At 38.2% G+C, this 12,123-nt stretch overlaps 1 protein-coding gene across 14 annotated transcripts in view; it reads left to right on the top strand.

Annotated features, from left to right (window-relative positions):
- Positions 1 to 12,123, top strand: part of LOC103146627 (teneurin-3-like) — a 290,558-nt gene that overhangs the window by 162,211 nt on the left and 116,224 nt on the right. For all 14 annotated transcript variants that reach the window (XM_016677778.1, XM_016677776.1, XM_016677777.1 and 11 more), the window contains 2 exons: positions 8,988 to 9,161; positions 10,944 to 11,008. In XM_016677778.1, coding sequence (XP_016533264.1) covers positions 8,988 to 9,161; positions 10,944 to 11,008 — 239 coding nt within the window. The remainder of the gene's footprint in view (positions 1 to 8,987; positions 9,162 to 10,943; positions 11,009 to 12,123) is intronic.

Genomic DNA, 12,123 nt, shown 5'->3' with positions numbered 1-12,123 from the left:
ACATGGAAAAGTGATCAGATTTTCCTGTAAGCTAGTGAATGTAAATACAGAATTTGGATAAACAGTTTTCCTGTAACTGTTAGTTGTTTCTCCACCATTAGCGCAGCTGCAGCTCGTACCCTGGCTGTTTCTCTGGATATTAATTTTATTAATCCTATACCAAACTTTGAAAAAGGCCAATAAAACCAAAGTGTCAGAATGATGTTTTTTCTATTTCAAATGGCTTTCTAAAAGATCAACCTGTGTCGCATACCAGCTGCATGATAAACACTACATACATGAGCCTTTGGGGGGCGCTCTCTGGGGACTGCCCCCAGCCCCTGGCCATCTTTGGAGGGCCAGTCGGGCAGCTGCCCCCAAGGGGACCTGTATCCCACCGAATATATGCAACACTGCTCTGCTCTGCTATGTCTGGCCCCGTCCTGCACCGCAGCTTTAATACACTGTGGACCCTCAGGGCTTCGCCGTCCAGCTTTTCTTATAATCATAATGACACAAGATCTGAGCATGAGTAAGGCTGAAAAAAGCAGAACCAGAGCTTAACCCAGACTGTTTGGTCTGAAACTGTATCACCATGGTAACTAAAGACAGCTCTTGAGCTGCCGGAGTGCCTGTGCCATGCTGAAAATAAGCCTGATCAGAACAGGTGCTGTAGTCACATTATCAGCAGCGGGTTTATTTTTTCATTCTTTAGAAAAAATAATGTATATGAAATGATTAGAAAAGCAAGTTCTACTACGGATACACATTTACGACGTTGCCCAAATATGTTAGTGGTTTGATTCTTCAAAATCATTCAGTAAAAGAAACATAGTTTAACGCAGCTGCAAGCCTAAATATTCAGTTTCAACTCTTGCGGTGCTTATGAAGACAACATTGGAGTTTATTGATCTAGTAAAACTTTGTTGTTTATCGATTACACTTCAAGTTAGAGATTACATTTTTTCAATGCGACAGACATGAGTAACAAGAGGAGACAAACGGAGCCAAAATAAGTGGGTGTCAAAGACATTTATTACGTCTGGCCCATGAAAGGGGGATTAATGCTGTAATGTAACAAGAGAGTGTTAATGTTCTCATTAGAGGTGATAATTCACACACACTATCTCCAGGACAAATACTGTTGGCTTAGGCAGCCACACCTGTTGGGGCTCAAATGGTCACTGGATCATGCAGACGCAGATGTCAGTCAAGCATACTCTGTTGCGTTTGCTTGACTGCATATATAAGTTTGTTGCACTACATACATTTTATAAACAGGTAAGAAAAGTTGCTTTTCATACCTGATACTGCATTAGGAATGTGAAATCTACGTCATATCAATTCAAATTCCTTAAAGTAAGTTTTAAGAAGAAGTTTTAATGAGTAAAACATCAGGTCAGAGAGTTAAGAGTTGGAAGCAGGGGCTGCAGATCTTTCGCTCCAGTAGAGATTTCTTTTCTTGAGTCTGTTGCAAACTCTCCATCTGCCTTTAGTTTTGTCTTAAATTCCACCATACCAAGCTGCACCCACCCTCGCCTTTCCGCTCAGTGAAAAAGAGCCATTAGCTCACTTTATTAAGGAGGCACATGGCAAAAAATACAAAATCCACATTGCCACAGATTTCCATGATGGGTTTAACGCCAAACGTTCCAAGTCTTTGAATAGAACCTAACTGAGCTTAATATAAATTCTGTCAGGGGTAAAATAACTTTATTAGTAGACTCCTTTCACCTATACATAAGTTTCTTCAACACTGCGTAATAAACAGATACAGTGACATTGATGGAAATTTGCTTTCACAGATCCATCTTGGCTTCATTCCATCATTGTATTATGATAAAGTTATGTTCATTATTTACTTTTTTTTGTCAGGAACAGAATGTAACTTTTAGTCATTTTGTACTTCTAATTATCTTTATTTACTAAACAAAGCAGTAAAAAGTAGGAACTGAAGTTTGAAGATAAATAAACATCACTCGTCAAAGTAAACTAGCTATTCATTATAAATACGTCAATACTGGTACTAATATTATAGTATTAATAATTTTATGTCCTGTGTTTTCATGAAAATAGCTGTGTGTAAAGGTTAGGCGTATAAGAAAATCTTCGTAAATAAAATAATCTCAATAAGATTTTTCATGGAACTGGCTGTACGCTTCGGGAAAAAAACGTAATTGATCAAGTTTTATGTCGGTTAAGCAGAAATAAAGAAAATCCTTTTCCACATTCCTTTTGTATTTTTCCTCTTATAATGTCAAAATACATAAAATCATTGTACTAATTATTTGTCTTGTTGCTGTTTTTTCCTTGAAGGTGTTGTCCATTTGTTTCCAAAGTAAAGAAGCAGGGACTGTGCTTTCCTAATGAAGGGAAAACGGAGGCTGGAGCAGGCTTGCCTTGAGGAACGCCTGCAGCAGGAAGTTTGACTCCAGCCTCCTCCTGGCATATGTTGACATGCGTCTGGGCAAGCCGCTAAATCACACGTTGAATACCAATTTGCATATTGGTTTATGAATGTGTGTCGATTTGTGTGTGTTTTCTTTTTATTGCAGCTCTAGTACAAAGTACTTTGAGTGATCAATTTGAGTAAAGGCATTATGTAAATTCAGCCCATTTACCATTATTCCTGCTTGTAAAAAGGTACCTCCTCTTTGAGAGATCGCCGATGCATATGAATCACACGCAGCAGGTCGTGGAGCGATGTATGGATCCTTATGCTCTTTGAAGTATTCTGCTGCTTGTAAAGCTCACAAAGCAGAACCAAGATTTTAAAGTGGACTCGGAGGTTAATTGGACGCCAGTTCAACTGAAAATAACAACGGTGTGACATGTGACTAATTAGAGGAGTTTGTCAGGAGCCTTGCAGGAATCCTCTGAACAATATGATGGGAATCCAAAGAGGTTTTGTTCACTGAACAATGTATTTGAATTTTTTTAAAGTCAAGGAGTAAAAGCCTGAATAACATTTTTCAACTTAACACAATAGAACTTAACTCGGCCATATTTCATTGTGACAGGGAACGGTGGGGATCTACAATTTCGACATGAAACGACAGAGTGAAAGCTGAGTCGAAGGTTATACTGAGGTCCTTTCAGATGCAAGATCTCAGTTTTCCTGTTGTTTAGTCGGTGAATGTTTTCAGCCATTCCAATCCTTAGTGAAATCTAAGCACCTGTGTAACATATTTAACTTTAAGCTTAGGGCTTAAAACTAATATGGGAGTGGATATCACCCAAGTAGACAGAAAATGTCACTCTGAAAATGTGTTCAAATGGAAGAACAATGACAACCCCTCAACATTGGGACCATTGCTTCTTTCCTCTTAGTGCTACACAAATCGTATATAATGACCATGTATGTTAATATACAGTAGAACTGAAAATAACTCTGGGTTACTGGGTTTCCAGTTACTGTCTCTTATTATAGCCTTTTCTCTGCTCCGGTGTTGGGGAATCGAGGAGACGGCGAACCTGTTGTCCGGCTAAATCAAGTTACTGAGACATGATGTGGAACGACACGATTCACCGTAAAGAACCTGGTACCTCTGCCTGCAAAGCCAACTGGGAATCTGGATGAGAAATTGTTCTTTCTTTTAATTTCCAGTAGTGTTTAGATTAATAAGTATGACTGACAATACATGTGTGGGTAGGATTCCAAAGAAAGAGGGAGTCGTTGATTGCTTAATATCACAGGGTTGTTTATGTCAGCTACATTTCCTCTCCAATCCAAGCAGCAGTTGCAGTCATTGTCTTCTCAGGGGAAACACAAACCGATTCAGTTTGGCTAACTACCACACACACACACACATACGTTGTCATCATTGTTCTAATCCGCCTTGTGTTGCTTCAGTTGTCATCCCTTTGTAAATAGTACTAATGGAATGTAAATGCAGACTCTCGACTTGTGCGTTTGAAGGGCTGCTGTTATTAAAGGCCTATCAGATTAGTTCTGGTTGACAACATGCTTCACTCAGCTCAACAGACTGCGGTTCCAGTCATTTTACACTTGATTATCCCCACACTCTGTCTGATTATATACACTCGCATTTTCACAATCGGACCAAAAACAGGCTCTGTGCTTTTCCCGTGTTCCAACATCAGCGTCGGTCAGAAAGAGATTGGTTGGATTTTTCCCTATCGATTCAAAGAAAATTTAATTAAATGTTTCACCTTCTTTTCACAGTTTTCTGGGTAGGAATGAAAATTGACAACATTCATAAGACTGTGAAGATTTAGAACCTTTTTTTATCTCTCAATGTCATTTGACAAACTGAAATACAGGAATGGGGAACAAATATATTAAAAACTCAGGAGCAATTATTTCTTTCTGTTAGGACATTTTTTACTCTATCCTTTGATTTATTTTCTCTTGTGTTCTTCCAGGCCGGCTTTTCAACAATCTGCAACCAACTTAGTCTGTTGGCAGCAGGGCTGGACAATATCTGTGAATTAAATATGTTATTGTAGTAACATATTTAAATATGTTATTATTATAACATGTTAAGTTATTGCTTCATGTTATTTAGGAGCTATTAATGGTTTTAGTGTCATTCTCAAGTCATCACAATACAAAGGTTTTAAAAATATATATATTATTATAGATTATAATGAAAATAAACCATCAGTTGTGAAAGTAGCTAAATATCCATGATTATTATTCTTTGCCCCACAATATGAGCTGCTTTCTCTGCTGTGCCAGTTGCTTCATTTGAAGAGACTTCTTACTCTCATTTAAGTAAATTTTCAGTCATACTTATACAGTATCCAGCTTCTCTTCAATAAAAGTTTTCCAGGCAATGAGCAAATAAGCCAGAACAATATCTTTAAGGGTTACAGGCTCTCGACAGGCAGCTCTGCTGTTGCTTTGCGTTTCTTCTTGTGTGCCCTGCCTCCTCCACTCTGATGTAGCTGTTGTCAGAAATGTTTGGAGCCGATTAATAATTTTTATTTATTTTTTTAACTTTCACAACGTCTAAGTCCTCTTCACACACAGCTGGTGGAAAGTTTGCATAATTAATAAAAGCGAAAAGTTTGTGCTTTGAAATATCCATCTTGTGTTATTTACAAAGTTTGGTCACAATTAAAGTCAAGTTTTTTTTTGTTGTTTTTTATCCAGCTGTAAAATGATCAGACTAATGTAAGACTCTTTGCTTAAACAGGTTCTGCTGTAGGAAGAGTGGCAATAGAAGAAGGAAGTAAATTAAACGTGAATAATTTTAGCTTTGTATGATTACTTTTTATCTTCATATATATTGAAACTGACATTCAAAACAGCAATACCGCTATTTATTGATGCAGACCTTAATTATTTCCGTATTATCACATAGCCCTCGGCTGAGCTTTGCTGTACGTGAAAGATGTTCATGCCGTTTTTCAGCTGCAGTTCATCACGGAAATTGGACTAGATGGGACAGGGAAATTTACATACCACTTTCAGCACAGCACAACTTTGCCCTGATGTGAAACTAATGTATAGCTAATTATGTCAAATCAATTTATTGTTATGGGAACCTTGCATCGTTTATTGTTGGAATGTGACATCATAGGTTAACAGAGTATTCCTCTCGCTCTCCCTTCCACCTGCCTGTCTCCTTGTTTGTGTAGGTTTCATCTCTGACTTTAGTATATTCCCTTTAAATAGGAAACATTTTCTACTCATGAATATGAGACTTGGTGTAAACTCATTTTCTTTGGTTGCAATTGTCTTCAAAAACAAATGAGATTCCTCTTTCGGTGTTTTCAGTTAAGCATGACAAATTTCTCTGTGGCCTTGTTAACATGAGAAGAAACAGCTGAAAATCATTGTCATTGTACTGCATTTCATCATGCTCAACTTTCCAAGCATAGCAAACCATAAGCTATCACATGTCGGCATGTGTGCCTCCTCAGACACCCTGGTTAGGCTGTTTTTTTTTTTTTTCGTTAATCGGTGTGTGTTACTTTTGCAGCTGTGTTTTCATACATCATTGTAGTTTATTGGCTTCAAGATTTTCCAGATTTCAAGCCTGCGGTAATTAGAGCTTCATGACGAACATATATGGAAGTGACGTTTAGAGAAGACCTTAAGAAAAGATTAAAAACATATCAGCGCTGACAGATTGTATTAGTTTTAGTGTGTTTTTGTGACGTTTGTTAACCAGTTCCAAAGTTGTAATTAACAGGAAGTATCCGGGCAGGGTCTGACTCGCAGCAGGGACGTTGTTGTTAGCAGCACTAACTAGCAGACGGGGGGACGCGGAGCTGAAGGCCCCTAGGAGCAGTAAAGGGAACCACTTTAGCATTTTAAAACACAGCAGTCCAGCTGCTCTCTTGGGTTTTCTGTGACCCAAATCTGGTGATTAACACATTAAGTCCACGCTTATTATGCTGTCGATCATTTCTCCAAAAACTTGCATCACATAAATTGTAATCTGAAAAAAATAAATAAATAAATTCCTCTTAGCTTTGTAATAAAACAAAATAAATTCTCAGCATTCAGAGCTGTTCCATTTGAAATGTGAACTTGTTTGTCTTTCATTTTCATGGCTGATGAAATTGTCTGTGCTTGTTTAAACCGACAATGAAATTTTCTGATATTGTAACCCTTTCATTACTGCAATAGGAAGAAAATTAAATATCAGTCAGAGGTTTGGCTCTCCACATCATGTGAAATATAAACCTTGATGAAGTGGCTTGCTATTTGATCAATGAACAAAGTACATCTTATGCCTTTTGATTAAATACTTAAAAATTGCTGGAGGTTCAAAACAGACAGTCTTATTCACTCACTCCCCTTCTACACCCTGGATTCTTGTTTTTGCCATCCCCTTTTTGTTCTTTCCGTCTTCACATCTTGTCTAGTGGCAGGTATTAATTGAGGGACCCTTGTTATAATAGGTTCTAATTGTTAATCACACAGCCTTGTTAGAGAGCACTCTAATTGTAATTATAGAGGCTCGTTAGCCAGGGTCCTGTCATTAATTAGACATTGTGACCTCGGTAATTTGCTGGAGGCATACATGTATGTGCCAGTAATTTTCTCCAGCTGGGTAATGTCTGGCTTTCAGGGATGAAAAAAGCTGTTTGCCTTTCATCTTGAACCTAAAATGAATTTATTCTTTATATAATCTATTGTCCCGTTGGTGAGTTAGTTCAAAAAATCTGGTTTAGTGAAATTAGAAATGACCTCCGAGCCATATTGGACCTTCGACTCTTTCTGCAAGCTTTCATTTATTTAAGATTCCAAACATTCGTTTATAGTTGAACACAGTGACACTGAGACACTAACAAGTCAAAATCTTATAATCTGGGTTTCTCCTTGTAAATATTTACTAGGGAATCTGTTGATTTCTCACTGCGCAAAACAAAATATGTAATAATAAATGTGTGTATTCCACCTAACCTGCTCCAGTGGCAGCTGTAGGAAAATGTAGAGAAGGGAAAATAAAGACATATTGACCTATTTGCTCTGAGTAGATAAGAAAAACATTTATTTTTATCTGTGCAATTGCCTCTTGGATATCAAGATGAAGCTGACTTGTGTTTGTACTTTGCAAACTTTGACTTTTGCTAAAAGATTCAAATGAGTAAATGTCAAGAAAACCTTTCTAGGACAGCTAAACTTTATTTCAAGATTACAAAAGATTCTTTAAATAATACAAGACCTGAACACAAGAAAACTAAAACCTGAGGTTGAATCAATATTAACTTAACCATGTTCAAGCTGCAAGTCAGAAAACCAGAGACTGCTGACTTTTTATTGTGCTCACTGACCTGACGTACTAGTATATAGAATAAACATTGTAATAATAACTTGTTCTCCACAGTAGAAAATAATGTTCTGCCAAGTTTAGCTTTGAATAGCAGAACTATTTGTATATGTTAAATTCAAATTCATAAATACTTTATTTTAATTTCCCTTGGGGGAAATTAAATAATATAGCAAACCATCAAATCATCATAAGTGGAAAAAAAAAATGTTTTCAGCAACTTCTCTTAATATTGTCCAGAGAGTCGCCTTCATGAACATAACATCTTTGTAGCTGTGAGCTCAACAAGAATAAAGCTTGGACACACTTTGACAAATGTAATTTCTGGACACAACAACCTGTAATTATTCTTTTTTGTGTTTGTTAAATATGCACAACTATTAATTGTGCAAAGCACAACTTAGATGTCTACCAATTTTAAGTTAAACCTAAATTTAACCTAAAAATACAGTTTAGATTTTGTTAGACATATTTTCCTCTCTGGAAAATTGATGAGGAAAGTATATACGTTTAACTGCCTGTTGTCAGGATTAGCTGCAGCTTTTCAGTGTCATAAGGAACTTCATTCCATACATGGGATTTTATTTTGGAGCTGGGAGGGGTCGCTTGTTTGGAAACGTTAATAAAGGTTGTGGACGTTGTGGCCAGATCCTGTAATTTAAGTTATATTGGCACTAAAAACGATGTGTGCTTTGAGTGAGAATGAGCTGCTGAACATGGAAATGTTCAGTAGGGGCACCATGTATAATTGAACCACGACCTGCTAACATTCGTCTTCCATAGCTTAGCATCTACCCAGTTATGGAGCAGTTGCTGCCTACGCCAAGAACTTCTTAAAATGATTTTATAAAAGGGTCCTTTTACATTGTGTCCAGTTTGGTCCTGGACTTCCATTTTCTTTGAAAGACACACTTTTATTAAATTCTCAGTTTTGACATATATATTTTTTAGACTCTTGTGTCTAACTGCTAACTTGAGGCTATCATCAGCTCCAATAACACTTTATGGTTTTTAGCCCCAATTACTTTCAGAGCCGTGTAGAAAAGCATGACACACTCCCCACAGGAAACGACCTCATCCAAACTGAATTCCTTGTGGTTAAGAATAACAGTTGGTAACCTTACACTGCCATAAGGTGGAGGTGCAAAATAATTAACTATGGAGGACAGTAGATTACAGATTCTATTGTTTTCAGACGCAAATGTTGATGCAACTATTAACGACTAAAGTCTGTTTCTCGCTCCTTTCTCCTTTCAGGCACTTCCTCTTTAAAACAGGTACAGGCACCACTCCTCTCTTCTCCACAGCCACTCCTGGCTACACCATGGCTACCGGCTCCGTCTACTCACCTCCCACCAGGCCATTGCCAAGGAATACCCTGTCCCGTTCTGCCTTTAAGTTCAAGAAATCCTCCAAGTACTGTTCGTGGAGGTAAGATGAAATGTTAATTCGTTTCTTCTTGTTTTTTTTTTTTTTACATCTCAAGTTGTTCAGTTTATAAGAAAAAAGCCAGTTCAGTTCAGATCAAGTAAATCATCGCCCTGGCCCGACTTTCCAACTTTCCTCAGAAATCTTTTTATGTTGCTGAATGAAGAGCAGCTCATGCACCCTGAGCTCGTGTCTCCCGTTCAGTCCTTCAGTCTTTTCATTGGCCCTACTGGTTTTCTGCACTCCCGGTTTTGCAGAATTTGCAACGTTGCATTTGTCTGACTATCTTGGTAGCTGTGAATGCTTCACATTGGACTCTGTTTCAACAATAAATAGTTGGAATAAGAGTTTTTGTTTTGGCTCATACTTTGTTTGTTAGCCTAATGTCTGTTAAATGAAATGCATTCAAATAAATTGAAGCACTGTTGGAACAAGGAACGCACTTAGGGTGATTTGACTTTTTTACTTTTGGTGAAAAGAATATTGTCCAAGAGACAAGAGTTTAAGTCTGAACATCTCTTGAGTCTTGGACAATACTTTACCCCCTATCAGTACAGAGAGGGTAAAGTAAATGACTATGAATACATTCGCCCCCTTAAGGTCAGCGATTGGTGGATGGATCTTTTGCTGTAATCACAGCAGTGTCGGATTGCTCATGAATCAGCTCTTTTCAGCTCCGTCCACAAATTCCCAATAGGATTGACATCTGGGCTTTGAGTTGGCCACTCTAGAAGAGTCACCTTGTTGTCTTTGAACTACTTCTGTGCTGCTTTCGCTGTATGCTTGAGTTTGTCGTCTTGCCAGAAAATACATCATCCAAATTCTCCTGCAGAAATAATATTAAGCCCCCCTCTCCATTGTCAAGTCTCACTCTAGCACATTGATATGGTTCGGTTCTCGGTTCTAGCCAAGTCGGGTTCCTCCACTGGCATCATGTTCATCACAGCGTGGGTGTGAATATGGACAGGTACGTGGGCTGCCTCAAAGAAGATGTGGTCGACGTTCCATTCTTGGACTGCCAGCTTCTCTGAAACCTCTCTGTTTATTTGTTTGTTGTGCTTTGGCCTCTCTAGTTTACACTGTATATAATCTTTAATTAATAAAAGGTTTAAAGCTCAAAGTTTGACTATGGAATTACTGATTTGCAGCTTGCCATCTTGCAAAGTAATATGGTCTCGTCGCATATTAAATCTGGTGGTTGAGATGTTGTTGTTGACATAAATCTACAGGCCAATCAACAAATGCCGTCTGCTGCCAATCAAATTGCTTGCACGCAACACCCAGCTGGGATTGGGTTACACCATCACTGAGTTGGTAACAGAAATCTGAACACAAACCAATCTGCCCATATGTGGGAAAAAACATCAGAACATCCAATACGAGAATGTTATATGAGCTGGGAGGCCACAACTGAATACCTCTAATCTACCAAAATGAGGTTTTGGTGTGGCTTAGCCAAAGCCTGGAGTTTTTTCTAACCCGTTTTCTGATTAGTACTTTTCAGTGAGTTGTTTTTAATATTTTGTTGTCTTCATGTTGTAATAATAGCAGGTTTCCCATTCAACAGACCAGAATGTTTGAGAGCTTCTAGTCATGTTTTGTTTTAACAGAGGTCTTTGCCTATTTTCATGAGATATGTAAACTATAAAAACATTTCTAATCCTGTTTATGACACATATAATTCTGTCATAATCCCAGTCACAGTCATGGTGCAGTGACCTTTCTATCTTTCTTACAGGAGGTGACAGTGTGACATTAATCTTGTTCCTCCTTATATGTTCTCAGGTGTACAGCCCTCAGTGCAGTTGGTCTGTCTGTCCTTCTCTCTGTTCTGCTCTGCTACTGCATAGGTAAGATGAAACACAGCCGTCTTCCTAATACAAAACACACAACTGCAACCCAAACAAATGTATAAAGGGAATGGACAGTGCATGCACACATCTGCTTATCTTGCAAAGCACTGAACCGCATGCTGCCAACGGCCTGCAAATTGACATATGCGAGTGTGTGAATGTGGGCTGGAGTGTGAAACCATTTGGAGTTGTCAACAAGACAAGAAAAGCTCTATATAACCGCAGCCTTATTTCCCATTCTGTCTGTCCTTTGTTAAGTCCACCTCATCTTTCTTCTGCTCTTGAGTTTCATCCTCTCCGGCCCCAGCTGTATTCTACCATTCATCTTCTCTTCCTGCTGCCGTGGTTGGTTGTTACTTTGTGCTGTGAAACCAGACAAACATCCAGGATCTCGCTTTTCCTCGGTGGCACCTTCCCGTTTTCTTTTGTCATGGCCTTTCTTCTTGGTGTAGTATTCTAGGCTAATATGTTGGGCAGACAGGATTACTTCCTACATATGGAACTGCAGTTAAAGCCTAAAATTCAGATGCACACAAATTATTTGTGTGTACTAAATGTCAAAATAACAAAGGGGAGACTTTTTTTTTAGATATTCTCTGCAGTTTACCTGTGTGGTATTCGTGTGCCGTTTGCTGCAGTATTGAATTCATTGAAAAGTGATGCAGCAACATTATTTTCACATGATGTCTTGTCTGCCGGCGGCAATGAAACAAAGTTCCTCCATTAAATTTTGAAGAGTCTTTACATTTATATAATTGACATTTGCTGGTGCAGCATTGATATTTCAGCCTTTTCAACAGTTCAGCCTGAGTGGCTGTAGACTCTGTTAGGTTGGGACTGAATTGTGATGTCTAATAATGTGATGTTTCCTCAGTAGTTACTGTGGATAATTGATCTCATAAACTTTTCTACTTTTGATTCAGATGATTGGAATCGATTGTGTGTTTTTATTGTTTTTCTTTTATCCTTGCAAATGGGATTTTGAAGGTTGATAACAGTGTGTAGGTTCCTGCCAAAAATGATAAAAAAGACTCAACAGAGATCCAGGAATCCAAGATAAGGAAAAGAATTGATCTCTTCCTGTTCATTGCTTTAAATGGTCAGGAAGTTTT

The sequence above is a fragment of the Poecilia formosa genome, unplaced genomic scaffold (assembly GCF_000485575.1).
Source record: "Poecilia formosa unplaced genomic scaffold, Poecilia_formosa-5.1.2 Scaffold164, whole genome shotgun sequence".
In the NCBI taxonomy this organism is placed as follows: Eukaryota; Metazoa; Chordata; class Actinopteri; order Cyprinodontiformes; family Poeciliidae; genus Poecilia; species Poecilia formosa.
Note: the sequence above shows the minus strand (reverse complement) of the source record. Positions and strands in the feature narration are given on the sequence as shown.